Here is a 26489-nt window from a genome sequence, read left to right as displayed (position 1 = left end):
GAGTGCTTTACTTTCTATGCTGATGATGTTCCGGCATGGTACGGAGATGCAAGCAGTCTTCCCCCGTGCAGCGGATGATTTGTTCCTTTCCTCAGCCGGAAAGGACGGTCATGTGAGGTGTGGTGAATACCAGAATGACAGCACATGGTCATTCGAGAGCCATACATTGTATAGCTAGGGGTATTTAGATCGTGCTTGAAGCTCGAGTATATCCAGTGATTGTGTTCAGGGAAATGACATATCTCAATGTGACGAACAGTATGATCCGCTTGTTGCTTACCATTCCAACAAGCAACCACATAACATGATGGGTATACACGCTATATTTTGTATGCAAAGAAATCACAGCTTCGTGGTCGAGGCACAACCACCTCTCCTATACAGCCTCAGCATCAACGTTCCTGAGCGGGACATAACTTCCTCTATCCCTTTCTTCCCCTCTCCTCTTTATTAACGCCCCATCAAAGACACCACTGACCGCGTCCACCAGTCTGCTCACAAAATTCTGCTTCGCTTTCTGTCCCATGATGGGCACACTGATCTTACTGCTCTCCTCCTCCATGTGCTCGACGGTCAACCATCTAGGTCGGCTAGCCCATCTGAGCGCCAGACTTGACAGGGTGACGCTAATACTGCTGAACATCATCGCGGTGGCACTCATCAAGGGCGGCATATGGTAGCCCAGGGGCAGGAAAATGCCCATGGCGAACGGAAGGCCGATGACGTTGTATGCACATGCCCAGATCAGGTTCATTTTAATGCGTCGGAAGATGACTCGACAGAGGTGCAAGGAGGCGGGGATATTGAGCATATCATCCGATCGCATAATGACAATATCAGCGGCCTCGACGGCGATGTCGCTTCCAGAAACCAAACCGACACCGACATTGGCGGTGGCAAGGGCAGGCGAATCGTTGATGCCGTCACCAACCATAGCGACGATTTCTCCTTGAGATTGGAGTTCGGCCACTATGGACTGCTTCTCACCAGGGGAGACCGAGGCCCGAATTGAGTCCTTGGGAATGCCAACAAGTTCTGCGATGGAAAGAGCAGTGTTGTAGGTGTCACCAGTCACGAGGGACGTGCTGATGCCCATCTTGTGCAACGCTGCGATGGCTGCTGGAGCAGTGGGTTTGAGCGTGTCTGAAAGTCCGAGAGTACCAGCGAATTGGCCGTTGATAGCCACGTAGATGGTTGTGATACCGGTCTTAGACTTGGTTCGGGTAGTAGGGGACATTGCCGCAGTGACTGCGCTTTCCACGTCGGAAGGAATGTCAATCTTTTTGGTGTGCAGGAAGGTTGCGTTGCCCACGTAGATTTTGTACTGGTTTTGTTCGCCCGGAGTTTCGACTTCGATGACAGCAGAGACACCCTGGCCAACCGTCACACCGAAAGTGCCCACTTGTCCGGGGAAGGCATCCTCTGGTTCAAGAGCAAGCCGCTTTCTCGCCTCTGCAAGGACAGATTTCGCAATGGGATGTTCAGATCCTGACTCAGCGAGTCCAACAAGGGTCCACCACAGCTTGGTCCTCCATTCATTAGATCTCCACAGAGGTTCAATCCGTTGTTCGGCCACTTTGAGCTTGCCGAAGGTGAGAGTACCAGTCTTGTCGAGAATGATATGGGTGATGCGAGTGGCCGTCTCAAGAGCAGCACCTCCCTTGACAAGAATACCTTGCTGAGATGCTGTGCCGGTTCCAACCATGACCGCTGTAGGAGTGGCCAAGCCGAGAGCACAAGGACAAGCAAAGACAATGACAGAGATGCAAAGCTTCAGGCAGACCATGAACTTTCCGCCGCTTTGGTTATCGACGAAGATCCTTGGTGGGTTTGGAAGGGTGTGGCTGAGTATCATCCAACCAACGAAAGTAATGAGCCCGAGCAAGATGATGACAGGGACAAAGTAGCCCGCGACAAGATCTGCCATTCGTTGAATCGGAGCGCGGCTCGTTTGTGCTTCCTGCACCAAGTTCACAATTTGGCTGAGCTGTGTGTCCTTACCAGCACGAGTAACTTTCAAATCAAGTTTGCCAGCTCCATTGACAGTCCCAGCCATGAGCACACTGCCTTTCTTCTTGAAGATGGGCATTGCTTCTCCCGTAACCATGCTTTCGTCGACGAAACTTTCGCCACGTGTGACAGTTCCGTCGGCTGGAATTTTATCACCAGGTCTCAGGATCACGACGTCTCCAACTTCGATCAATTCCGTTGGGATGACTTTCTCAATGGCAGCTGGACCAATATGTCCAGCCGGCGCCTTGTTCCAGTCATTTGTCGGGACCTTCTCCAAAACTGGAGATGATGGTGCCGTCCAGGTACCTGCCAATTTTTCTGCGTACAGAGGATCCTCATAGATTGTCGCCATACTAGGAGCCAGAGACATCAGATTTGACAAGGCCTTCGAGGTCTGACCCTTCGCGCGATTCTCAAGCCATCTGCCCAAAGTGATGAAAGTGATCAGCATAGTACTTGTATCGAAGACCGTGCCAGGCTTGTTGTGAGGGGGGAACAAGACCGCGACGATGACTGCGAAACAGCTGAAGAAGAACGCCGCCGAAGTGCCGAGAACCACCAGCACGTCCATGGTGGGAGATTTGTGTTTGACGCTCTTGTACGCAGAGATATAAAAGCGCTTTCCAATGCCGAACTGTACAGGAACCGTCAAAGCACAGCAAATGACATCTCCCAAGAATAGCCCGGGTATCAATTGGAAGGCGCCGAAATTCAGGGACGGAAAACACATAGGCAAGATCATGCTGATAAAGAAAACCGGAATGGCAAATCCCAAGGAGGTCAAAAAAGCCCGCCTCCACTCCTGAATCTCTTTGGTCTTGGCTAGAGATTCCAGTTGAGCATTGTTGTCCTCTGAATCTGCGACCAACGCATTGAAGCCGGCTGCTTCAACGATGCCAACAAGCGCTCTGAGACCGATCATTGAAGGGTCATACGTTATGTTGGCCCGAGAAGTCGACAAGCTGATGACAGCACTCTTGACGCCCGGTTTCGATCGGATCTCGTCCTCGAGTTCCGTGGCAGTCTTTCCGTCAGGGAGACCGTATATTTTGAGTTGCTGCGAGAGTGTGGGGACCCCTTGCAGAGCGCTTTCGGCCTGAGAAGAGACGACCTTGGCGTCAAAGCCTGCATCTTCGATGAGTTCGACAATCTTTTCTGCTGGTAGCACCGTGGGATCATGCGAGACGACTGCCCGTTCCGCGAGCAAACTGATATTGAATCGGACCAAGCCCGGTACGTTCTTGAAAGCACCTTCCACCGAAGAAGTGCATGCCCCGCAAGTCATGCCTTCAATCGCAACTGTTGTTGTCCACGTACTCTGTGATTGTTCTTTGGTGGACACGCGAAGTGCAGGCTTATCCTCTTGTACTTTTGAGTCCACAATTGAAGCATCAAAGCCACAATCTTCGACGATCTCAGCCAGTGCATCGGCATCGATGATGGCCGCATCGTGCTGCACAATTGCGCGTCCGGCGAGGAGCGAGATGCTCATGCTCTTGACACCCGGCACGTCTTTGAAGCCAGCCTCGACAGCGGAAGTGCATGCGCCACAAGTCATCCCTTGTACGGATATGGTGGTGTTTGTGAGCTGCGGCCCAGAGGCGGGAGAAAGGTCGTCGTCGGCGGTTGACTCAATCGGTTGAGGCATGTCGGTGGTAAGGACTTCGGCATCGAATCCACGATCTTCAATGATTTCCGCAACCTTTTCCGCCGGCAGAACTGTAGGGTCATGGTGTACCACGGCTCTTCCCATCATTAGACTAACAGAAACTGCCCCTGCGCCCTCGACTCCCTGAAAGCCTGATTCCACGGCGGAAGTACAGGCGCCACAGGTCATTCCATCCACCTTCAACGTAGTCGTCGCATAGTGAGCCGGTTTCGAATTCAGAAGCGGCTCCTGGCCGCCGCTTTCCAAAAGGGCCATCTCTATATTATATCCGGTAAAAGGAGGTAGGTAGAGTATGACCGAGAGGATCAGAATATCATGGTTCTGTTTGGCGCGTGGCTTTTGAAGAAGGACTCGTTGTGTAGGTTTTGTACTACAGGCAAGACAATTGACCTGGAACGCCGCAGAGATCTAAAGAGAGTGATTGTTGCGCGAAGGAAAGAAAGCAAGATGAAACCGAGGGAGCCAGGAGTGTTTGAGAATTGTAGTGGTACGAGACAAGGGAAGAGGTGTGAGACGGAGGCTGCGCTGAGAGTCCCTGACCTAAGAATAAAACAAGGTCAAGTTTTGGCGTTGCTTAGAAACTCGGTTACACTTGCGTGACTTGCAAATGGCGCAGCGGCGAGAATAACAGAGAAACCACCGTGACCACCAGACCCATTTCTCATTGGGAGAAGGAGTCGTCAAGCTTTCCTCAGAGTTGATCGCACCACTCAGAAAAGTCGCCGACAGGAACCCAGAGCCTAGGTACCCCGGAATCTCAACTGACAGCCTCCATCCGGCGAGATACGTGGAAACAGTCAGGCCACATCAACAATGGTTGTAAATTATTAAGATTGGACCATCAAACCTGCCTGAACAGAGAAAAGCATGGGAATCATGGCTCCTGTAGGGGTGATGGAGAGATGAGAGACCCAGCTTACGGAGTGGTACGGAGTATTGTGTAAGCCGTTCGTGTTGTGTTCCAGGCCTGCGGCACGCGAGGCAAGTACCTGAAGTTAGGCTGTTCGCCCGGCGAGTGAGGCCTCGCCAGCCTTGAGTTAAGAACCCGCCAAGCCTAACTCCGTCACCTCCGTTCAATGAGGCTGCGCCTGAACATCATCCATCATCAACAATGCCATACTCCGTATGAGAAGACAAACGCAGTTGAAGATCGACTTGACCTGCACCTCCTTCTCATCTGCAGCTTCTCAACTATGGATCAATCGCAAACAAAAGCCCTAGCTGCCCTCCAGCCCTTCGTACACCTCGCCACAACCACCAAAGACCCATCTCCACGCTTCGTCGCTGAACTCATCAAAAGCGCCATATCCGCACCAGGCACATACATTTTCACCGAGCTCCTCCAGACACTAGCCTGCCAGAGTCTACGAGAAACAGATTCGCAATCATGGCTCACTCTTCTCGAAATCTTCAGCTGGGGAACGTATGAAGAGTACAAAGGTATAATACCCACGCCCATCTCTCCGGTCAACCACCTTACTCTCAATATATCCTAACATATGCATATAGCAACGCCGAATCTTCCTCCTCTGGACGGTCCTCAAACCTTCAAACTTCGACAACTCAGCCTGCTCACCCTCTCCTCGCCCTTTGCCCCTAGCAGTACCACTACGACCAACACTCTGACCTACCCGTCCCTGCTCCAGTCCCTTTTCCTTCCAGACGCAGAAAGCCTCGAATCCCTGGTCACGCAGTCCATCTACTCCGGCTTGCTTACTGCCCGACTTAGCCCAACATCCAGCCCGCCCGTCGTCAACGTCACATCTGTCGCACCACTCCGCGACCTGCGCCCGCAGTCTCTCCCCGCACTCCTCCAGATCCTACAAACCTGGGAATCGAGGTGCACATCCATGGTCAGCGACCTGGAAGCCCAGATCGCCTCGATCAGGAATACAGCCAGTCAACGAAGTACCACGCAGCGCAAGAGACAAGAAGCCATCGACGCAGCAGTCTTGAACACCAAACCCAACGACAGCCCAGAGGATCGCAAAACAGGAGGTCGCACACTCCGTGGCGCGCAGCGATTACCGAGCAAGCGTGATATCGACGCGCACATGGAAGGTGAGGGCGACGATTTCAGTGACAGTGAGGAACGTATGGATCTAGATGAGGGTATCGGTGGAGACATGGGCCCTGCAACTGCTCTGCGAGGTGGCCATGCTGGTGGAAGCTCGAGAGGGGCAAAGAGGAATAGAGGGCGCGGCGCAAAATGAAGCCAATGGTCTATTGAGCACATATCGAGAAGATACTTCAATCCCCGTGTACTATGCACTCATGGAGCGTCCACAATGAGACATCCAGATGGAAAGGGACCTCAGTCGACGCCAATCAATGAAGAATATGATTTGACGATACCCTCAGATGTTGGGAAGGATCCCACCTTTCTCGTTGCTTGTTTGAGGAAGAGTGGTCGACAAGGGTAATTCGAAACCAATACAAGCTCAACATGGTGGCCATGCTCCAGAAACCAAGTTACAGGGCATGGCCAGAACAGTGTGAAGTCTACCTCTCTCCTCTATCCTTTCTCCGTCGGGGCTGTTGTTGAATGTGGGAAAACGTCCTCAGACTCCCCCAAAATCAGGGAGTAGGCGAAGGCACATGATGGCACGCTTTTCTAAGCTTCATGACAACGAAAATTGTCCATTGCAGAGGCCAGCTCATCTCGTGGAAAGGGCGGAAAGAAAATAGAAGAAAAGATAGGACGTATGTATCCAAGCTCCCACCCCAAGCCTCATTTTCAGTGTCTTCGACACGCCGTCTAATCTTTTGAACCATTACTTTGGGCCTCCTAATCCCGAGCAAGCCGCAATCGACCCGAACGCCACGCTTGCAATATTGACCGACGTATATCCCTCTGGCAAGCGGTTGTACTGACATCCTCGCCCGCTGTCTGGACATGTACAGCGTACTGCTGTCCAGATCCCAGGGTACCGCAATTCTGACTTGTAACCATAAAATTCCGTCTCGTCTCATTTGTCACATAATCTCGTCAAATTTGTACACAGAGCCTACTCAGAAGTTGGTTCCGGGAACAAAAATGAAAAGTACGCTCAGCCCGACCGCTACAGCCGCGAACATGAAGAAAGCCATGGTGGCTCGAGTCAGAAGCAACCTTCTGACAAAGGGCTCCCTGACCCGCGACCAGTTCATCCATGTGTACTCCGAATAGCCTGCGTATGCCGTCGCAATATCGAGTTTATACTGGTATGAGACCAGGAAATATGCTCCAATGACGAATGGCAGAATGAGCTGAAAGCACGTTAGTGATTATGATTTCGGCCTTGTTCGCAGTAAGTGCTTACCCAACATCTCGTGCTTCTGGATATGTTTCTGAGAATCATGTAATACCCACCCCAGAAGCCCGCCATCAAACTTGCAAGACCGATGATCAGCCTGATCAACACGCTCAATGGAACGAGGTTGCCGAGTGCTTTCGCCTGGAGAAACCCTGGAAAGGCATCTCTTTCCATCGCTTGAAAGACATAATCTTTGGCATCATCGAAGACTTCAGGGTCATCACGGCCCTCTTCCTCAATGGCACGTATTATCTTGTTCAGCATTGTGTCCGGTAGGACAATCTCTCTTTCCGAGCCAGGCAGAACGAAGGTGTAAAGGATCTTCTCCGCACTGGCCTTGATGTCGGCTCTAGCGACGCTGTGGCCGGGAGAATTTGAATCTGTCCGCACTTCGGGAGTAGAGTAGCTCGGCTGAGGCAATTGTTCAGAGGGTGATGGCCTGTCGGCTGAGGGTCGGCTGAAATTCCTGGAATGTGACGATCCTAGGCTGTGCGAAGGAGAATGCTCGACGCCGGCTTCTCTTCCTCTGCTGGTGGGCTTGTTGCGGCCTCCATTGTCCCCACGTAAGATCGCGGACACTCTTGACTCTTGCCCGCTTTTTCTCGTGTCTAACCCTTCGCCAATGTCAAAGTCACCGAGGAGTGCTGAGGACCTTTTGCTTGTAGCCTTTTCCATTTCAGGAGTGTCGACGAGCATCGAACGTCGCAGTTCTCGCACGTAGTGTCGGCAGAGGGACATGTGCTGAGAGACATCGAGCCTGCGGCAATGTTAGTGACTGTGAGGGCCATCAGATAGAGTCTGGACTGACCAGAAGTCGAGATAGTCGACTGAGCGCTGTTGATCGCGCATGTAAATGTAGAATGAGAACAGGTCAACAGGTGCGAGCGTCCGCCGTCCAAGCACCTCCATTAGAGTTGGCAGTCGATTGCGCTGCTCGAGCTCCTGTTCGGGGTTCGTGTGGTGCGCCATTGTTGTGTTTAAGATCCGTCATACAAACAATCACTGTTGTCTCGGACAGTTGACGAGCGGCGCTGATGGTCCTTTTGATTGATCGCGAACGTCGACCTCTTTGCCGAGTTCGGTTCGTTTGCCGTGATATGTTATCGACAGACTTATAGGAAAGCGAAATCGGCAGGTAACTGACAGTCGATTAGGTTCAGCTGCGACAGAACAGGATGAAACCCGACGCGCGGGCGATGAATGCGTGGCGAAGCTAAACAAGCTCCGTCTAATAGCTTGCAACAATTGTATGAGGGCGTAGCGAATGTGGTTTTCGAGCGAATGCGCGGATTGAGGCTATCAGGATTGGATGGACAGTGTGGCAGGCTGAGCTGTTGAGGTCATGAAGAGGGAACCGTGATGTTGGTGTAAGACTCGACTGAATCTTGGAAGTGGTTGACAGGGGGCAACGGCAACGCGCAATTGGTTCATTCGGAATTACTTCCAATCTGCAGGAAGCCGACGACCATCAACAGCTCGCGCAAATACAAGAGTACCATTGTCAGATAATCTTGCCCATAACTGCTTTTCATGTATGCCAGTGAATGATTCGTTATACGTTTCATATCTTCGTCGCTATGCTCGCATCGCCCGGTCATGCATGCCTTTGGGGTATCACGATAGAAAACCAGCCTGCCAACCCCTCCCAATGATAACCACCCCCAGTTCATACAACCCAACGCCTTCCAATGATCATCAAAAGAAATGCAATGTAAGAGTAATGTTCAGAGTCGTGTTCACCGACACGCCTCCTATTCAGCCAGGTGCTAGGATGCGGTCAGTATGTAACTCATTTCGGTCAAGATGTGATGGGATACACTTACCGACCACTCGGGGATGTTCTTGATTTGCTGCCACATGAACTTCTCCAATTTGTTCGCACTCTTTGCATATGGCGTGGTTTCATTATTGTAGCGACGACAGTTGTCGAAGATGAGTTTCGCATCCTTGATGAAATCTTCCGGTCTCGGATATAGATCATTCTGCAGGCGTTCCTCCATGGTCGACAGGTCCATAGGCTCTTTGATCACCTCGTAGTAGTCTGGCACTTCGTCCTTGTTGACTGGTTGAGCAAATGGCCACGCAGATGTGTGATTTTGCATATCGTTGAGCAAGTGAAGAAGTTGATTGTAGTTCGGACCATGGCGAGGTTGCCGCGAAAGCTCATCCATGGAAGGAGACCAGCCTGATTCTTTAATTGCTGGAATGGACATCGGGTCAATCTCACAAATCCCATTCTTCCAAGCGGCTGGAGGAGGATGCACAATGTGAGACTTGCTGACGGCTCTGATCTTGGCCATGACCGCCTCTTTCTGCTTCTGAAGCATCCGAGGAACTTGAAGATAGCGGATCTTTGGAAGCATGCTACATTGCATGATTGTGCCACCCTCATAGTCCTTGATATATCCCATCCAGATTGATCTGTCCAACGTGATCTCTTTTGTAAAGCCTTGTTTCTTGAAATAGCCAATGGCGTAATTGTCGGCATATGTAAGGAAGTACATAATAGGAGAAGTGGCTTTAACATAATCCTTCAGGTGAGCCATGAGATGTGCTCCGTAGCCTTTGACTTGTTGATCTGACGAGATCGCACAGAACACAATCTCGGCGAATTTGCGGGAAGCGAATGGTCTGTATGTAATCCCGCCCACTACTTCAAGTGGTTGCTTAACGATCGCGATAGACAGATGTGTCTTGTCATAGACCAGGCGAGCAATATAATCTTTCGGCATCTTGGGCAATTGTTTCTGAAAAATACATTTCAGGCCCGTCAAGATGATATTACTTTCTCTTGAATTGTCATTGTTCACCACTCTGAACTCAATCAGACCCTGGTTTTCTTCAACAACGGCCGGCTTCTCGGGAAAATCGACAGGCGTAGGTGTGATCGGGGGGTCGGATGCAGACTGCGCATAGAACTCGTTAACATGCGGTTCTGCTAGATTGGACATCATCGCAGCATAAATTCCGCGGCACGCGAGAAGCTCATGCCCCGGACAAGCAAAGCACAAGGTAAGATCCGAGTGGGTAGACGCGTTGGTCGGAACGCGTTACAAGTCCTCACCGGGCGGAAACGAACCAAGTATCGGATACTGCTGAGTAGGCTTGATATATATGTTCAAGGATGGGATACATGCTGTCATCAGGCACAAAGTGCCCGAATTGGGGTTCGGTAGGATGGCATCTGGTGAGGGTAGAAGATGGACTGTCTCACCTTTCCTGGCTTTGCGGTATCACCGTCTTCGAGTGACGGAGATTCGGTCCTTGCTTTTTTGGACCGGGAGGAGGAGGCATCCTCAGATGCCTTTCTCTTGATGTCTGCCAGACGTCGTCAGCCCAATCTACGATCGCTTCGTACCGTATGCGCAGAAACTCACTATCACTAGTTATAGGCGCCATTTTGGCCGTCAGGGAGTCGTCAAGGATTGTAAGGAAAGGCCGTTGTGCGTGCCCTACGTTGTTGCAACGATCACATAGGTCCAGAAGAGTTTGAAGGAGTTCATCGAACGCGCGCACTCTCCAGTGACTCCTCGGGCTCGCTAGGAGGAACGCGGAGGCTGCAGATCATCACCACATATAAGTCATACGTTGCCACTTTAACACCTTGTCTTAGTATTTAGAGCGGCAACACTCGCTTCTGTTTCCCCACGAATTTGTCGTTGTCCACCTCCAACATCGACTTCAGCATTTCAGCTTTGAAAGTCTAAGCTGTGATCACCACCTGTATTACCGGAATCAAGCAGCTTGTCGCTGCGGTTTATGCCGTAAGCATACACTTTGGGTCTCCCTGTGTTTTTTCGTCTCTGCTGCAAGCTGCCTGTACAAACCCGTCAATGGGAACTTTAGATGACAGGACGACTCGCTTCTCAAACCCCGGATTTCAGCATTAGGTAGGGCGAGCCTTAACCGACAAAGGCCTAGGTGGCGCTTCTGGGTGAGTGGAGGACCGGCCGATCTTATCAGGGGTTCCAAGACGTCGAAAAACCACCTATATCTCACGGTATAGAAGCCTCTCTGTTGCCGACAATGCCATGGGTGGCCGCTGCTATCACAACCTGCCGCTTTCCCTTCCGCTACCAACATGCCACACAGATACAGCGCAGACGATAGCCGTCGCCGATGCCTCAAAGCATGCGAGAATTGTAAAAGACGCAAAGAGCGTTGCAATGGGGTGTTACCTTGTGGGCGATGCATCTCGAGAAGAGTCGAGCATGAATGTCGTTTCACAAATGGGCCAATGCCTCAGCCACAAGAGGAGCAGTCCACACATTTTGAGCTCGCCGAAAGCACGCCACATACCATGGGACCAGAGCAAGCCATCGATCAGGTTCTGAACGTTCCAAACGGCCACATCGAGCATCATAGAGAACGCGTACAGAGCTCGGTAGCCCCGGTTCCTCAGTTCACTCGCCTCATTCGAGACAGTAAGGGCAAGTACATGTTCATCGGCGATTCCGCGAACCTTTCTTTCTTGCAGAACATCCGGAGGCTTGTTGAAGCGTCAATAGGGACTTGCGCTTTCACCGAGGATCCGCTGCGCTATATGATGGTGGAGGATGCACCACCAGAGCAGAAACACTGGCTTGACTTCCACACGAGCGGACCAGTCGACAAACCAAGTCTCCCAGAAGCCACCAGGCTTATCAGCCAGTATATGCTGGCCACGAACTGCGTGTTAGATCTTTTCGATGAGTCGGAGCTGCTGGCATACCTCCCTCGATGGCTGGAGGGAGGCTCCGAGGGTCCCGAGCCTTACTCACCCATCTACTATCTCATACTCGCAATTGGCGCCCAGACCTCTTCGGACGACAAAGATGACGTTGCGGAGCTTTATTTCAACTATGGACGCTACTTGACAGCCTTGCTCTACATGGAAGAACCAAGTTTACCTTCGGTGCAGTCACATATTTTGATTGCAACGTATATGCTGGGAGGTGCGAGACGAAACGCCGCTTTTATCCAGCTTGGGACTGCCGCAAGGGCAGCGCATGCTCTAGGCCTTCATAAAAGGGAGGTTTCTGACCTCTTTGCCGGAGCAGAACGTAGGACAAGAGAAAGAACCTGGAAGGTACTTCGCGTTCTGGATTCCTTCATGAGTTCTTCTCTAGGGAGACCATACTCTACTTCGGAGACAAGAGACACGACTGCGAAAGATAACTATTCGGCAGCAGCCAACCTCTGCGCAATTTTCGAGCACATTGAGACGTTAGTGTATGCCAAAAGGATGGTCTCCACAGAAGTTGTCCAACAGATCAGTAAAGAACACCGATACTGGACAGCTCGTTTTCATGAGGGCTTGAAAGAGGATGGGATCAGTCCAGAAGATTACCTTCCGGGAGGGCATCCCAATATTGGCCTCATCCATTTGAAGGAGGCTTACTACTGGTCAATTATATTGCTTACGAGGCCATTCTTGATTGAGTATGTTTCGATCCAGATCGAAAACAGGAGAATGTTGACAGCAAGGTCGGAGCAAACTGTTGGCCGGCCATCGAATCAGACCTTGGTGGATGCCTGTGTCGATTCTGCAGTACGGACAGTCAACCTTCTGAACATTCTCCACAGCTACAGAAACATTCCGAAGCGCCTTCCGTTCATAGTGAACTCAATTTTCATTGCAGGTATGGTGGCAGGCATCGCATTCTTGGGCGACCTTGACAGATCATTCCCTCTTGTGAAAGCGCTTCAAGATGCTCAAGCAATCCTACGACTATTCTCGCTACACGATACCCTTGCTAAAAGGCATCTTGTCATCCTCGAATACCTCCAGATGGCATGTGATACTTATGTGGAGAGAAGAGACCGGCAAAAGATGGATGGCCATAGACGGACGATCGGAAGTATTTTTGGTGTCATACACGAGCATGAGAATGTATCGAGAGGCATGAGCGCTGCCATACCAGACGTGGGAACGACTTCCAGTCCGCATGTCAGCGTCGCAGAACCACCCGAAGGCTTCAACCAGCCCAACCCTCCTCAACCACACCAATCCGGCACCACGGCATTCGACCCCAATTTCCAGTCTGAACAGGGAACTAGCGAATCGCCATGGGTCTCAGAGCAAAGCCAGAGTATCAGTCTCACTGGCGCACCTAATGACTTGTTGTTAAACGATTTCGATGCCTACAACGACCAAGTGCTGGAGTTCTCTCCGCGAACTTTGTGGTTCGATGCATATGAGGAAAACAACCCACTGTGGCGACTTCAAGGGTTCTTCGAGAGTTCAGCTGCAACGGATCAATCAGTACCCCAGCTTTGAACTTCTGAATCCGCGGCAATGTGCCAGGTCGTTCTTGGGTACTCAGGAGAACAGGGGGTTCAGGCCGGTTGTCTGCCAACAAATCCAACTTTTGTGCTTAATCCTACTTGCTTGAGGGTGTACATACATATATTTGAGGTCTGAAGGGCCGAAAATGATGTCAATTCCGTTTAATACAGGATCACCCAGAGCACGACAGAGGAAGGCTCGTCTAAGCATCGCGCTAGCTTCACTAAGTCTAAATCAGTAGTCGGAAAAGTTTCCTGGCATAAACTGCGCTTCGCGTCTTCTTTGAGACCACCTTCACCACCTTAGACTGCGTAGTACGTTGGCCTCCACACTCAGTATTAGACGATTAAGCTGCAGAAGTCAAAGCATAGCAACGCGCGAAAATCGTTCTTCTACTCGTTCTCTATCAATCTTGCTCTTCTTGTTGTCAATGTCGCTCTACGAAGTCTGGCAAGCAGCTGCGAGCAGCCCCTTCCAACCCACGGTTGGTAAGGACAGCCAACTTACATTGGGACTGCTATTGTTACTCATTGGTACTGCCACACTACAGAATTCTAATGAATAGCAGTAGCTGATCTATAACAGGGGTTGTTCTCACTGGCCTTTTCGGCTTGAGTATGTACCCTATTGTTCTTACAGGTGACCTCCGCTAACTGGCCCAAGATCGAACTCTCCTTTCCATACCTCTCTTCGGTATCCCAGCTTCTTTGGCGTTTGGGTACGTTGACCACGGGTCCACTTCGATATTCCCATTGACGAGCGTATAGTTTGGGTGCCGTCTACGCTATCTGCGGATTTGGTGTATACGTCTAGAATCGTTATATTTCTTCCACCATACAGAACATTTGGCAAAGACGCCCCCTGGGTCTATCCTAGCAGATGGCTAGCGCTCCTATTTTCACGGCAGTTACCACCTCTGCCAGGCAGCTACATCTACTCCTGCGCTGCATTTCGTTCTCCCCACGAGCAGAAGTCCAGATCACCCAATCTGGCATCAGGTTCTCGGTAGAGGAAGCTCGAGTCGTCCAAGGCCTCACATTCCTCGACAAGGCATTGTTTTCCACGTACAGCCTGACCTTGACTGATGAAGAGCATTCATTGCCCCCGTTTTCCATATCAGTTGTTGCTTTGCTGGAGACCCTCCAAATCTTTGGCATAGCCGAAGCAACATCATCCGCTCGGAACGCATATGGTGGCTTTTCCTCCTCGTATGGTAATGCTTTCACCGCCCCCGCTCTGGCGGCTGGCGGAACATGCCGGATATCCTACCAAGAAGCTGGTGCTCCCCTCACAATCACAATTCAGGAGGGCTCGGTCACGACAACATGCGAGATGAACACGTACGAAGCACATGGCGAATACGAAGACGATGGTGGCATTCCGCTCAATCGAAACGCTCTATGCTTGAAAGCCATCATGCGAAGCACCTGGTTGCATGATGCCATCACCGAGCTCTCAGGGACAAACCCCACTGTGCTCGTTCTGAACGCCTCCAGCCGTTCTGCGCCATATTTTGCATTAGAGGGCGAAGGAGGCCCCTTCGGCGACAGCAAAGTGGATTTCATGCCCGAGTCTAAGAACGAGCCGACACCGAGTGGAACCAGAGGAAAGAAGCAACCACTCGTCACAGAGACCTTCTCTGTGGTCCCTCCGTCTGGCCATAGCAGATTCAGACAGAGATACAAATTCGACATGATCAAGAGGGCAGGAAGAGCCATGGCTTTAGGAAGCAAAGTGAGCATTAGACAAGATCAGCAAGGAGTGCTCAGTCTGCAATTCATGATCGATCTTGAGGGTGGTGCAAATTCAGGTCCACGTCGAGATGAGAACAATGGCTCTGTCGATGCTCCTCCATCTCCTGGGAGTGTCGCATTTGTTGACTTCAGATTCGTTCCATTAGTCGGCGGTGACGGAGATGGCGAAAGCGACCCTGGTACTGAGAGCGAGGAGAACACCTTTTCTGAATGAGTTGCAAGGAAGCTTGTCCAGAGCTTTCCTGAGTCCTTGTCGCTTGAATCTAAGCAGTTCACTTCCACCCATTTCTTTTGATACACTCTATGTATTTGTTGCCGCGACCCTGTCATTTTATTTGGCACTTCTAGCCTCAACTTGCAAATAGGAATATTCCAGCACTATCACCGGTTGCTCAGCTCTCCCAGTTCGACATCAGGACCCGTACTGCATCGACTCTAACCACGAACGTTATCTTCTACTTCAACTCCTGGCGGACTGAATCAACCTCTTGAACCCAGTCTCCGACACGCAGGGCAACTCTTCGACATTTCATTTACTCTCTCACACTCTGGCCACCTTCATATCACTCTACCTTTCATTTCACTCTTCGGTCACGTTTTTATGGTATCTTTTTGAGGTTTCTTTACTTGCGGATCACTTAATTACCTTTGAACACTCCTCAAATGGTAACTTGGCACTTTACCACTTTGTCAACCTCTTTTGACACTTCGTCTTGCTCTGGGCCTTTGAATTGCCTTTTCACAAAGCTGTCACCGCGTACTGGAGATCACACTCTCGCAGACTAATCAGCGCATTCGAACCTACAACTTGATTTCAGCGCCCATCCTCAAGCTTACCGGCACAACGAAATTCCGGACATAGAATTCCTTCTCGTCAACCTTTGCCGTGTCCCTGACCAATTCGATCAAAACTAAGTCAACAGCCACTCCTCCCCACTGTTTCGAACACCATGGACTCTCCGGAAAAGGGCAAGGTCAGCTACTTTGGCACCATTCCGGCCGCCTATGCTCCTTGCGAGAGCGTCAATCTCTTCTCTAGGAAAAGGTGGGAGGAAGTCTCAACGAAAGATGCTTTCTGGAAAGATTTCGATGACAAAGTGCCTGAAGACATCGTCAACAAACGGCTCAAGCAAAATTTCGAGGTCGTCCTTGACATTGAGCGCAACGCACGAAAGAGAGAAGAGAAGCGCCGTGAACGAGAAGCCAAGCGGAGTCAGGTTGGACCTAAGATTACCGACAAGTCGCCAGTCAGCCCTCATAGCCGTATCACTTCTGCTGAGAGTACAATCACCGTCCTGCACGCCGCTTCGATCCCATTGGAAGCAGTGCCACGCAGTGACAACGTCCAGAAAGACTCTTCGCAGGTCAATGTCGTTGAGAAGATCGAATGTCCCAAATGTGGTGACTTCTACATGCAAGCAGAGATGGAATCAGGGTCAGGCGAAGCTTCGGTGTGTGGAAAATGCGCGAAAGTCAAAACCAGCGAGGAGACGAAGATCCCGTTGCCAAAGTCTACCAAAGGAGAGGAATCGGCGGAGCACCCTGTCCACGCTACTGCGGCATCTTCAACCACAAAGACAGAGGCGTCTGAGGCCACTGCACATGATGCGAGTGTCATACCTTAGTCCACAGGCCAGAAGCGATACTCCGACGGTAATATGAAGGTCGAGGGCTATTCGACTGAAGAGGTTACCGAAGTGGTCAAGAGCGGTGTTGATGCGGTAATGTCTAAGAAGATCAAGCTGGAAACGGACGAAGGATGAGTTGCGATCAAACATAAGAGCATGACATTCTGAAGCGAGGGCAGTTTGGGGCAATCTCAAGAGCTGGGCGAACATACAGGAAAGCGGGTAAATGGGAATATGAGACGACCAAGATCACACCTATCGCATTCAGTACGACGACACAAGTGAAGGCTGTGGGAGCTACTTCGTGCTTTTGGCTACCTCCAGCAACAGATTCGTTTGGTTCCCATTTCCACGGGGCTGGATCTCGAAAATGGGAATCCTGCGACAGGGTGCTGCGGGCTATTTCCGAGAAAACATAAACACGACATGGATTTACACATTTATCGCGGGAGCTGGGGGCTGCGCTCGACTATGGATTGCACTTTGAGCAGAGCTCTGTACTTTGGATTTGTGCTCTGCCCTGCGCTGGTGGCAATAAGGGCTGACACGGCGATTTCGATTGAGCTTGGAACAGATACGATGGCACGTTTGGGCCTGAAAGAAAGGCAGACTTGGCATACATATGAGCTCCAGACAAGTATCTGCAATTCCTCGAGACGCTTTTGCAAATCTCTTGATATGCATCACTTTACGGCTCAGTTGTCGTAGTGATAAGGTGAAGCGACTGAGTGCCTGGACTGATGACCCATCCCAGACATGTAAAGATGTAAAGACACGCCGCTTTATCCAGACTCCATTGGTCAGAAAATATGGCTTCTGTCAGACAGCCAGGCTCTCTGGTCAACCGGTGAGAAGACCGCTGAGAACTCTTCTAAGCAAGCTGTCAGGCATTATTTTTGAGCCACAATTCGTCGCTCTTTTGACGCCTTCACTCGGACACATTACCGACCACCTTCTCGCCGGTCATTGCCACATTTATTGCTGTTGTCCTGCGTCATCACCAGCACTGCACTCGACGACAGAAATATTCATGCATTCAAAACCGACCTAACGATATTCTGTAGCTGAACATCCGTGATGGTAAGCTACTATATATCTCATATGTCCTAAATAAAGATCGACGTGTCCGCCAAAGCGATCCTACCTCTGCCACACTCGTCAACTGCTTTAAGAATTCACTCAAGATGCCTGGCATCGACACAGACGACGAGCGCGAGATGGAACGCATAGCTTCCAACAATCCGGCGATGACTATGCCTGCCAGCCAGATCTTATCTTCCCGCGAGATGGATCGTCTACGTTCACGGTCACACTCACAAACCAAAGTCCTATCGTCGTCCGACCCATCTGGCGGCTCAGAGACATTCATCAAGGCGCCAACCCCTGAACCTACACCATCAAAGTACGATGTCGGCTGGCGGCGCGTAGTCCGCAATTTCTCGCCGTCCTGGTTCTCTGTAACGATGGGAACGGGCATCGTTTCCCTCCTGCTCATCACCATACCTTTCAAAGCAGATTGGCTGTACTGGCTTTCGGTCATTTTCTTCGTCCTGAACACTATTCTCTTCACCTTCGCTCTCGTCATCTCTACGCTCCGATACACCTTGTATCCCGAGATTTGGACTGTCATGATCGCCGATCCTACCAATTCCTTGTTCCTCGGCACCATCCCCATGGGCTTCGCCACGCTGGTTGAGAGCTGGATGTTTCTGTGCTGTCCATACTGGGGATACTGGTCCGTCACCTTCGCGTGGGTGTGTTGGATGATCGACGCTGTAGTCGCGGCTGCTGTGACAGTATCACTGCCGTTCCTGCTCATGAGCCAGAGTCATCAGCATCAGTTGGACCGGATAACGGCTGCACAGTTGTTGCCCATTGCTGCCACCATTGTAGCTGCGGGAGCTGGTATGATCTTCCCGTCTCCTCTCCTCTTCGGTCTCCACTGATAAGTCCACTTCCCTCTCTCCTTGCAAAGTCCCTCTCGACTACGTACCTCCCTCCTAGGTTACAAACGTGGTCACTGGACCAGAGGCTCATCTGTTATTGCAGGAAGCGAAGTCGCCGAACTCCTTCACAATCCAAACCACGCCGTCGGTACTCTCATCACATCCTACGTGATGTGGGGAATGGCCACACCACTCGCTATGACGATCCTAGTAATCTACTACCACCGTCTCGCCCTGTATAAGCTGCCACCGCGCGAAGTCGTGGTGAGTTCATTCCTGCCTCTCGGGCCCCTAGGCATGGGCGGCTACACGATCATGTATCTCGGTCGGGTGTCGCGGGAGGTGTTCCCGCGTGTCCAACTCTTCCGCGACCTCCCTCTCACTTTAGCCGGCGACGTGCTGTACGTTCTCGGTGTCTTTGTGGCTTTGATAATGTGGGGGTTCGGCTTGGTCTGGCTGATCTTCGCCCTTGCGACAATCTACTCTACACGGCCGTTTCCTTTCAACATGGGCTGGTGGGGTTTCACGTTCCCGTTGGGCGTGTACGCTATCAGCACAATGACCTTTGGCGTCGAGATGCCCAGTTTGTTCTTCAAAGTGCTGGGCACAATTCTAAGTGTGGCTGTAATGATACTGTGGTGTGTGGTCGCCGCGGGCACAGCAAAGGGTGCGTGGTCGGGACATTTGTTCTCTGCACCGTGTTTGAAGAACCTACGGAAGACGGATCAACGGCCCAAAGAGATGATAGGGGAGGTGGATAAGGAGAAGTCATCAGGAACATAGCGCACGCTGCATGTTTTCAGCTTTTTTACTACTCGTAGTTGATGTCCCCCAACTTTTGATTTACCCACTTACTACTTGGGTGAAGTCGGGCTGTGATGATCTCGGGAATAATGTGTAAAGATGTGATTTCAAACGCCACCGGTAGGATGGGTTGGGTCGATCCACTTGACGCCTTCCGGGTCTTCGACAGGCACGACATCGGGCAAATTCACTGCAATCGCCTCGCCGTCACTCCTCATCAGCACACACTCCAGCTCCTCGTCCTCCATGGCATTGATCTCCTGGTGCGGCACGTACGGCGGGACGTAGATGAAGTCGCCCGGCCCGGCTTCGGCCGTGAACTCGAGTCGCTCGCCCCATCGCATGCGCGCCTTGCCCTTGACCACGTAGATGACGCTCTCGAGGTGGCCGTGGTGGTGGGCACCCGTTTTGGCGTTGGCGTGGATCTTGACGGTGCCGGCCCAGAGTTTCTGCGCCCCGACTCGAGCCATGTTCACCGCGGCCGCCCGGTTCATGCCCGGCGTTTGCGCCGTGTTGGTGTCGAGGTTGTCGCCTGGAATGACCCGGACGCCGCTTTCGCGCCAGGAGTCGGGCGGTTGGTCTTGCGATGAGCGGGCTTGGAAGAGGTGTGCTGGGACAGGGGGTGTATGGCTGTGGTCATGGTCATGGTCATGGTCATGGTCGTGGTCGTGGTCGTGGTCGTGGTCGTGGTCGCGGGAGTCGGACATCTTGATAGTGGCTCGGTTGGTGCAGTGGGTTGTGTCCTTGTGCTGTTTCTTGTTGCGCGCGTTCCCGACGAGCAAGGGCGTGTATGCTAGCCTCTCGTAATTCCCAGAGATGAGGTCTTTACTAGACGGAAGCCAAGAACGTGAAGAGGGGCTCGAGACGACCAGATGAAGAAGTACAGTATTCTGCCGAAAGCCGAAGTCGTTTCTCCCGGAATTGGAGAAAGAAATGCTACTCGTGGATCAAGGTATGGATCTATGTTGATGGCGCCATCAAGCACGACATCACTCACCTACTAGTAGTAGAGTTCAGCATGGCTTCCGGTGTCCTCCTCCCAACCCTCACAGCCCTCATCGGGCTCGGTGGCTTCATCGTCGGGATACACAGCTTCGTGGCGCCAGCCTCGGCAGCACAAATATACGGCGTTGACGTAGTACGTATCCACTCTACCGCTGCTTCCAAGGAGAAAACGGACGACGACGACAAGTCAGTATTGCAAGATGATGGCCGGCGTCATCTAGCGTACATTCACTCTCTCGGTATCCGCAATCTTGTCATCGGCATCACCATCCTAATTCTCACGTGGGAGTGGCAATTTGGTCAGTCGACCCTTGCAGAACAAGCTGCGGTGCAGAAGTGTCTGGGCATTGTGATCGATGTTGGTGCATTGACTCCCATCGTAGATGCGGTCGTTGCATGGCGGGCAGGGCGAGGGCGGGAGGAAAGATGGGACGGTGTAGGTACGAAGGCGGCTCTGCTGCATGCGACACGGTCACTATTTTGGCTGACCGGAGGGCTGTGGTGTTTATCTGGGAATGCAGGGTTGCATTGAGCGTATTCCCGAATGCAAAATGTTTGTTGTAAGCCCTTTCCTTTCTCCTTTCAGCTTCACTTTCGAATGATCCTTAGGGGGAAGAATTTCTCATCTCTGTTCAGCCGCTATCTCTGAAACAAGAGCACACTCGGCTCGGAACAGACAAACAAATCATCTCCATCCATGCCATTCCATGACCGTCCCAGGGACATCGTATAAACAAGCCACCACAACTCCAACATTCAGAAGGACAAGACCCAGAGACCTTCCCAGTCCAGCAGCCAACCATGGAAACTCCCACAGACAACCCCATCAGCCGAAAACATCGGTGGTAATCATATCCAGATACTATCCCCACCCTTCGTGACATTAAATTCAACACCCAATCCAGCCTCATCGCCCTGAGCACGTAGTTGCTGAACAATAACATCGCCAGGACTCGGCCCGTCCATCAACGTATCCTTGACATGAATGATATGCACCGTGATACCCAACAACGGCTCCGCAAGCTTATCACGTGGCAACGACAACGAGTGCAGATGCCCATGGCCATGGCCATGATCATGATGTCCACCCGTCGACGCCTGTATCTGCCCCGACGAGTCCGGGCCAGGCTGGAATTGCACCGCTTTGCCCCGTCCACCGGGAATGAGCGGCGCTCCAGGAGTACTCGCATTCGCAGTTGCTTCCCTCGACGTCCGTCTTCTCGTATGTGCGTGTGCGTGGGCGTGTGCATGACCATGTACGTGCGACGCCGCCCTGGTGCCTACATACGCGCTGCTAGCAAGCGGCTGCATGGGCGAAGGTAGACCAGACGCACCGTCGAAACCCGTCGGCGGAAGTTCCGGCGTCGTTGCGAGATTGGAATCACCGTTCATCGCCGCACGCTTGCGCTTTCTCTTCAATTCCGCCGGCGTTGGGGGCTGGCGCATGCTCAGATCCGGGACACTCAACGATGCATTTGCCCCCTGAGTCACGCCTGCTGCTTCCACACTCGTCACACTCGGGTCCGCTTGCTGCTTGCGCCTATTCATGACGCTTTTCGCCAGAAAACTCAATTCTGCAATCAAGTGCCTGGGACATAGATGCCCATACAAGTCCTCGTTGCGTACACTATCGTCGTACGAGCACTCGATAAAAATGGCTTTCAGAGCACCCGAGACTACCTTTAATGCGGCATCCTCCCAGACGGTATGATTTCTCGGCGACATGCTCACGCTGTCGGGCTCGACGTCGCCGAAAATCAGAATCTCGTTGCCAGTGACGTCGTTGCGGATGAAGAACGCTGAACTCCCTACCGGTTCGAACATGTGGTTCGGATCCATGGAGAGTGCAGGCGGAACGCCCGCAACTCCCGGCGTGATGGAACCAGAAGGCATGGAGATACCGAGCTGTGATGCTCCGCCCAGGTATGGTTGTGTAGCCTGCTGTTGCTGTTGCTGTTGCTGCTGCTGAGCAACGGCCGCGAAGTAATCGTGACTCACGTCCGAGATACGACTCATCCGACGTGACGGGAAAGTGTAATCGCCTCCTGAATAGCCAAAGCTATCGCTATGCTGATGCCCGGAGATGCTTTGCCGTCTGCGCTGGCACTTCCCGTGGCTGACGCTCCAGCATTTGGTGGCCAGACCGTCACACACGTTGACGTATCCGCGGGACTCGCCAGACCCTAGCCGAGGATTGCCGCCCTCGATCAAACGGCGGTAGGTGACGAAGCCGACGCCGTTGCCCTCGTCGGAAAGATTCGGCCACAGCCAGTCGTTGAAGATGTGGTTCTTAATGGCCTCGATGGTGGAGGGTAGCGCGACGATAGCTTTGGCTTCACGTCCATATTCGAGCGCAGGCGTGTTGATTGCCATGGCGGACAGGTGATCGAGGTGTGGGTGGGTAATCAAGAACGCGTGTAGGATTTGGCGGAAGATGTGTAGACCGTTGGCTTTGGCGGATATGTTGGGGAAGCGGATGCCTGCGAAGGGTCCCTCGTCGAGCACGTGCGAGTAGTCCTTTGGTGGCAGTGTCTCTGAAGCCGAGGGCATCTGCCGTTCGAGGATGCGGATGATGTTGGCGAGATGGGAGCCTGCGTCGACGGCGATCATGGAGCTTTTGCGCCATTCGGTCTGTGGTGCCCGGACGAGGAGGCCTGTGACGTTGTCTTCTCTTGGGCCGCCGGATGAGCCCTGAAAGGAGGTCAGCATTGGACGAAGGAGGCAGGTGTCTCAACACAGGTATTGTCGCTCCGATCAGTCTAGGAAGGGAAGACTGCGCCCATCCACGGCTATGTCTGTTGCTCCCTGCATTGTAGCATACATACCAGCACTATGACCTGGAAAGAAGCTCCATGCTTCTTCCCAAGCTCGCGAAGCCGATCAAGAGCTTCGCGTTGAGCATGCTGCTCTCGCATTGATGTGTGTACCTCGGTACCCTTGTTTTGTTCTTTGCTTGTCCACCAACGCCGGCTCGTTGCACAATGCCTTTGTTCTCCCGCCGGCGGCCCGCTCCCGCGGTTCGGTCGCGTCTTCAATAGATCTCTTTTCGGCCGTTGCCTGCAGCGAGTCTGGGTGGGGGTGGGATAGTGCTCGTGTGGCGGTATCCGAGATGGTGTGGGAGCCCCCAACAGAACAGGCAAATAGTCACAAGAGCATTCAAACGCAGCTCATCGTACGGGCCATGGTGACACCAGCGTTGGAATGTGGAGGATCGACGTCGGGGCACAGCAGCTGTCACGCGAAAGGACAACAGTGAGGACCCGGACAATACGGGCCAGAGGATCAGTCAAATATCCGTTGTAGGGCTCAACAAAAGGACAGTGTGGCTGTAGTTTGTCGGGTGTTGACCCTGCGTCGTGGGATCTAGCTGCGCACTGTCGAGCTGACGACCATGTCATGACCGTATATACTTTCGTCTTGCCCCAGACAAGAACGAAAGAAGCGTCCATTGGCGCCGAGCTCGGACTTTCTTGAGGGTCTAACGTCCTCATAGCAACCCGCAGTTCGTGCCATATCTCTGGAAAAGTTGGCGATTGGCCACTTGCCGCGAGAACGCTCCACGCGAGTCAACAGGCGGATGATTTCATAAGCTTGCAGAAGTTCATGGTCACCAATGACAAAGCTCACAACGCATTCAATGTTATGCTGCGGATAGGATGAACGATGGACACTCAAGGCGAGAAATATGTGTATTGACAAATCGTAAAGAATATCATTTCATGTTGGGGGTATCTTATCTTTCATGATGTGTGACTCGGTCCCGCCGCTTCACTAACGGCAGCATCATAAGTCGGTATAGGCGGCTGACCTGCTTGATCCTGCAGCAGCCCTCTTCTCTCCTCATCATCACCTTCACCACTGCTTCTCCGGCTTCCAGGTGGACTGCTATATTCTGGGGGAGGGATGATCTGTTGACCGGCTGGCGTATTTTCCACCGGTTGGTGCTGGATATCCCCAATGTCAAGCAGACTGTTGCCCTGGTTGGGGAGATCCTGGCTCGAGACGTGAGCCAACTGTGCCAGTGATATATCAGTATGTGTCCGTACAGGTCCGTAATTGCCAGCAGGGAGTCCGAGTCTCGCAAGTCCACTGCGGGTTCTCGAGTGACCTGGCTCGTATGCAGGCTGTCGAGTACCCTCTCTTCCCGTTTCCAGCAGGATGCTACCTTGCTCACTACCATATGGTGGGGGAGGAGCCAAACTTCCAGTCATTGGTGCTAACCCCCATTTCTTGACATTCGCTTCGATAAACACAAATCCCATTTGTCCAAAGTTGACATGGACAGTACAAGGTCCGTTGGCTCCCACAGTCGGGAAGAAATTTTGAGTTTTGAGGTTATGCACAACCTCGTCGAGCTTCTTCCCATTTCGTGTAAAGAATATACTTCCAGTGCGTGGCCGATAGCCTACACCGATAACGTCTCCCTGCACGTATGGAGGGCCGTAGGACGTCGCATTAAACGGTTGGTTGTACCTTCGATGTCCTGTCGAAGTGTAGGCAACTGATGTTTTGTGGAATCCTAGCCTGTCAGTAGAAGCCTGTTGATCCTGGAGAGTGGTGACATACCAGGTAGCCTAAACAGAGGATATGGCTTGGTGGTCATTCCAATACTGATCAGACTGCTCTCGGGCTTATCATATATCTTAGCCTCCCAGTAATATACTTCATTCTGCTTCGGCACAGGGAGATTGCTTTGAACACTGCATTCCGAGTCGAAAAATTCAATCTCGGTCCTCGCTTCCACGAAACAATTTGCAATCTCTAGTTCAGGCTCAAATTCCCAAGCCGAAACTCCCTTCTCTTGAATCGCTAAGAACTGTGAAAGTGATATATCGGTTTGTGCGGACTCTGGAGGATTCGCTTGAGTAAAAGCTGCAACCTTGTTAGAACCAGGGCATGGACAAGTATAAATATATTCCCACCTTTGGCTCTGAGATATTCCGTCCTCTGCAATTCATCCATGGTCTCCAGCGCTTCCGCCTCCTCATGTGCGAACGCCTGCTCGTCATCGTATTCACCGGGTCGACCTATACGGTCTAGCAGGATGCGCCCTCGAGATGTGTATTTGAAGAAGAAAAAGATAGCGAGAACAAGCACAGCGATACCCGCGGAGCCAAACGCTGACAATACACCGATGAGGATTCCCCGGCCAGTCGAACCGCCATCATTAATGTTAATGACAATTGAGGTAGGCGAGCCATCACCGTGAGGCTGAAAGCGGCCTGGCCGCCAGCCCTTGTGGTTGGCGAAAGACAATACGGACGTCGAGGTCGGGTCGGAAGAGAGGGATGTAGGAGAGGATCGTAAAGAGGTATCGAATGTCATCGCCAATCGCTCATGTTGGATCTGCTCAGCACCGGGCTGCATCGCTCAGCGGATGGGAGTATGATGGAGGACAGAGAGTTAAAGAGGAGGGCTGTGGCGAGGCGATGATGTGGAAGAAGAGACAAATGGCTCAGGCGGGGTCCAGGCCGAGCTAGACGAGGTAGGAGGGATGAACTGGTTCGACTGGCAGTCAACTCGATTCAAGCATAGAGCCTCCAAGTAAAGGACGAGAGACAAGAAGCCACCATTTTGATGATACAAAAAGGTTGCCAAAAGCGTGGTTGATGGATAACAATCTGTGGATGAAGGTTTCTAGGATGGACGGATGAGTCGATTGTCATGGAAGCGACAGAAGTGTGTCTGACCGAAGAAGCGCAGGGACGCAGGGAGTTGCTGCCGGGTGACGATGAAACCCCATGACATTTTGCTCTAGTGAAGCCCAGACCCTCGAGACCCCTAACGAGTAGCCAAGTAAGCCCATAATAAGGCCCCGATGGCCCCTAGACGTGCAACTAACCACTTGCAAAATGCCTTACACCTGCCGAGCAGCTTCGGCCACTGACGACATGATTTGCTCAGACGGATACTTCGGGACACTGTATTTTTCGTGACTGTCATACTTACATATCAGGAACACCCGCATGCCATACATTGTCGTCGAGTGTGAAGAAAATGCCTCCCTCAAACGTATTAAATAGGCTTATCGTATTCCATGGACGTCCACCTTGTGGTCGGTCGTAGGATAATGCTCATACATATTTGTATGGCTCCTGCAACCGAT

At 52.0% G+C, this 26489-nt stretch overlaps 13 protein-coding genes across 14 annotated transcripts; 7 read left to right on the top strand and 6 right to left on the bottom strand.

The window, feature by feature from the left end:
* Positions 1-179: 179 nt before the first annotated feature.
* On the bottom strand, positions 180-4244 carry PV05_06337 (uncharacterized protein). Its single transcript, XM_013459060.1, has one exon. The coding sequence runs from the start codon at positions 3935-3937 to the stop codon at positions 377-379; it is 3561 nt and encodes a 1186-aa protein (XP_013314514.1). The 5' UTR covers positions 3938-4244; the 3' UTR covers positions 180-376.
* Positions 4245-4541: 297 nt separating this feature from the next.
* On the top strand, positions 4542-6445 carry PV05_06336 (uncharacterized protein). Its single transcript, XM_013459059.1, has 2 exons — positions 4542-5122; positions 5192-6445. The coding sequence occupies exons 1-2, from the start codon at positions 4759-4761 to the stop codon at positions 5893-5895; spliced, it is 1068 nt and encodes a 355-aa protein (XP_013314513.1). The 5' UTR covers positions 4542-4758; the 3' UTR covers positions 5896-6445.
* PV05_06335 (uncharacterized protein) lies at positions 6321-8326 on the bottom strand. The gene is made up of 3 exons (XM_013459058.1): positions 7787-8326; positions 6985-7735; positions 6321-6931 (listed from the first exon to the last, which is right to left on the bottom strand). The coding sequence occupies exons 1-3, from the start codon at positions 7945-7947 to the stop codon at positions 6695-6697; spliced, it is 1149 nt and encodes a 382-aa protein (XP_013314512.1). The 5' UTR covers positions 7948-8326; the 3' UTR covers positions 6321-6694.
* A 121-nt stretch (positions 8327-8447) lies between these two features.
* PV05_06334 lies at positions 8448-10508 on the bottom strand. 2 transcript variants are annotated; one of them, XM_013459057.1, is made up of 4 exons: positions 10356-10508; positions 10193-10296; positions 8802-9884; positions 8448-8744 (listed from the first exon to the last, which is right to left on the bottom strand). In XM_013459057.1, exons 1-4 carry the CDS (start codon positions 10375-10377, stop codon positions 8730-8732), a joined length of 1224 nt encoding a protein of 407 aa, XP_013314511.1. In that variant the 5' UTR covers positions 10378-10508; the 3' UTR covers positions 8448-8729. The 2 variants fall into 2 exon arrangements, with proteins under 2 accessions (XP_013314511.1, XP_013314510.1); XM_013459056.1 differs by having other exon boundaries at positions 8802-10296.
* A 152-nt stretch (positions 10509-10660) lies between these two features.
* On the top strand, positions 10661-13406 carry PV05_06333 (uncharacterized protein). The gene has a single exon (XM_013459055.1). The coding sequence runs from the start codon at positions 11060-11062 to the stop codon at positions 13235-13237; it is 2178 nt and encodes a 725-aa protein (XP_013314509.1). The 5' UTR covers positions 10661-11059; the 3' UTR covers positions 13238-13406.
* Positions 13407-13676: 270 nt separating this feature from the next.
* PV05_06332 (uncharacterized protein) lies at positions 13677-14059 on the top strand (the record flags this gene model as incomplete). Its single annotated transcript, XM_013459054.1, has 4 exons — positions 13677-13779; positions 13832-13861; positions 13910-13964; positions 14014-14059. The coding sequence occupies 4 exons, from the start codon at positions 13677-13679 to the stop codon at positions 14057-14059; spliced, it is 234 nt and encodes a 77-aa protein (XP_013314508.1).
* A 66-nt stretch (positions 14060-14125) lies between these two features.
* Positions 14126-15214, top strand: PV05_06331 (uncharacterized protein; the record flags this gene model as incomplete). The annotated part of the gene is made up of 1 exon (XM_013459053.1): positions 14126-15214. One exon carries the CDS (start codon positions 14126-14128, stop codon positions 15212-15214), a length of 1089 nt encoding a protein of 362 aa, XP_013314507.1.
* Positions 15215-15950: 736 nt separating this feature from the next.
* Positions 15951-16653, top strand: PV05_06330 (uncharacterized protein; the record flags this gene model as incomplete). The annotated part of the gene is made up of 1 exon (XM_013459052.1): positions 15951-16653. One exon carries the CDS (start codon positions 15951-15953, stop codon positions 16623-16625), a length of 675 nt encoding a protein of 224 aa, XP_013314506.1. The 3' UTR covers positions 16626-16653.
* Positions 16654-17604: 951 nt separating this feature from the next.
* On the top strand, positions 17605-19527 carry PV05_06329 (uncharacterized protein). The gene is made up of 2 exons (XM_013459051.1): positions 17605-18533; positions 18678-19527. Exons 1-2 carry the CDS (start codon positions 17813-17815, stop codon positions 19355-19357), a joined length of 1401 nt encoding a protein of 466 aa, XP_013314505.1. The 5' UTR covers positions 17605-17812; the 3' UTR covers positions 19358-19527.
* PV05_06328 (uncharacterized protein) lies at positions 19353-20240 on the bottom strand. The gene has a single exon (XM_013459050.1). The coding sequence runs from the start codon at positions 20083-20085 to the stop codon at positions 19486-19488; it is 600 nt and encodes a 199-aa protein (XP_013314504.1). The 5' UTR covers positions 20086-20240; the 3' UTR covers positions 19353-19485.
* On the top strand, positions 19849-20987 carry PV05_06327 (uncharacterized protein). Its single transcript, XM_013459049.1, has one exon. The coding sequence runs from the start codon at positions 20397-20399 to the stop codon at positions 20913-20915; it is 519 nt and encodes a 172-aa protein (XP_013314503.1). The 5' UTR covers positions 19849-20396; the 3' UTR covers positions 20916-20987.
* Positions 20902-23798, bottom strand: PV05_06326 (uncharacterized protein). The gene is made up of 2 exons (XM_013459048.1): positions 23209-23798; positions 20902-23074 (listed from the first exon to the last, which is right to left on the bottom strand). Exons 1-2 carry the CDS (start codon positions 23296-23298, stop codon positions 21233-21235), a joined length of 1932 nt encoding a protein of 643 aa, XP_013314502.1. The 5' UTR covers positions 23299-23798; the 3' UTR covers positions 20902-21232.
* A 325-nt stretch (positions 23799-24123) lies between these two features.
* PV05_06325 (uncharacterized protein) lies at positions 24124-25750 on the bottom strand (the record flags this gene model as incomplete). Its single annotated transcript, XM_013459047.1, has 3 exons — positions 24124-24902; positions 24950-25255; positions 25306-25750. 3 exons carry the CDS (start codon positions 25748-25750, stop codon positions 24124-24126), a joined length of 1530 nt encoding a protein of 509 aa, XP_013314501.1.
* Between the last annotated feature and the right edge of the window lie 739 nt (positions 25751-26489).

Source organism: Exophiala xenobiotica, assembly GCF_000835505.1.
Source record: "Exophiala xenobiotica strain CBS 118157 unplaced genomic scaffold supercont1.4, whole genome shotgun sequence".
Classification (NCBI taxonomy): Eukaryota; Fungi; Ascomycota; class Eurotiomycetes; order Chaetothyriales; family Herpotrichiellaceae; genus Exophiala; species Exophiala xenobiotica.
Note: the sequence above shows the minus strand (reverse complement) of the source record. Positions and strands in the feature narration are given on the sequence as shown.

What these genes read in the sequence shown, in the direction of transcription:
- PV05_06336 (XM_013459059.1), top strand. Translation starts at nt 4,759, where the DNA reads ATGAGGCTGCGCCTGAACATCATCCATCATCAACAATGCCATACTCCG. An exon ending in AACGTATGAAGAGTACAAAG is followed by an intron (nt 5,123 to 5,191) that starts GTATAATACCCA and finishes ATATGCATATAG; the next exon opens with CAACGCCGAATCTTCCTCCT.
- PV05_06326 (XM_013459048.1), bottom strand. Translation starts at nt 23,298, where the DNA reads ATGCGAGAGCAGCATGCTCAACGCGAAGCTCTTGATCGGCTTCGCGAG. An exon ending in CTTTCCAGGTCATAGTGCTG is followed by an intron (nt 23,075 to 23,208) that starts GTATGTATGCTA and finishes ACCTCCTTTCAG; the next exon opens with GGCTCATCCGGCGGCCCAAG.
- PV05_06334 (XM_013459057.1), bottom strand. Translation starts at nt 10,377, where the DNA reads ATGGCGCCTATAACTAGTGATA. An exon ending in GGCGCCTATAACTAGTGATA is followed by an intron (nt 10,297 to 10,355) that starts GTGAGTTTCTGC and finishes GACGTCTGGCAG; the next exon opens with ACATCAAGAGAAAGGCATCT. An exon ending in ATACCGCAAAGCCAGGAAAG is followed by an intron (nt 9,885 to 10,192) that starts GTGAGACAGTCC and finishes TTCTATGCGCAG; the next exon opens with TCTGCATCCGACCCCCCGAT.
- PV05_06329 (XM_013459051.1), top strand. Translation starts at nt 17,813, where the DNA reads ATGCCTGGCATCGACACAGACGACGAGCGCGAGATGGAACGCATAGCT. An exon ending in CATTGTAGCTGCGGGAGCTG is followed by an intron (nt 18,534 to 18,677) that starts GTATGATCTTCC and finishes CTGTTATTGCAG; the next exon opens with GAAGCGAAGTCGCCGAACTC.
- PV05_06335 (XM_013459058.1), bottom strand. Translation starts at nt 7,947, where the DNA reads ATGGCGCACCACACGAACCCCGAACAGGAGCTCGAGCAGCGCAATCGA. An exon ending in GTCGACTATCTCGACTTCTG is followed by an intron (nt 7,736 to 7,786) that starts GTCAGTCCAGAC and finishes ACATTGCCGCAG; the next exon opens with GCTCGATGTCTCTCAGCACA. An exon ending in CCAGAAGCACGAGATGTTGG is followed by an intron (nt 6,932 to 6,984) that starts GTAAGCACTTAC and finishes ACGTGCTTTCAG; the next exon opens with CTCATTCTGCCATTCGTCAT.
- PV05_06327 (XM_013459049.1), top strand. Translation starts at nt 20,397, where the DNA reads ATGGCTTCCGGTGTCCTCCTCCCAACCCTCACAGCCCTCATCGGGCTC.
- PV05_06328 (XM_013459050.1), bottom strand. Translation starts at nt 20,085, where the DNA reads ATGTCCGACTCCCGCGACCACGACCACGACCACGACCACGACCACGAC.
- PV05_06333 (XM_013459055.1), top strand. Translation starts at nt 11,060, where the DNA reads ATGCCACACAGATACAGCGCAGACGATAGCCGTCGCCGATGCCTCAAA.
- PV05_06337 (XM_013459060.1), bottom strand. Translation starts at nt 3,937, where the DNA reads ATGGCCCTTTTGGAAAGCGGCGGCCAGGAGCCGCTTCTGAATTCGAAA.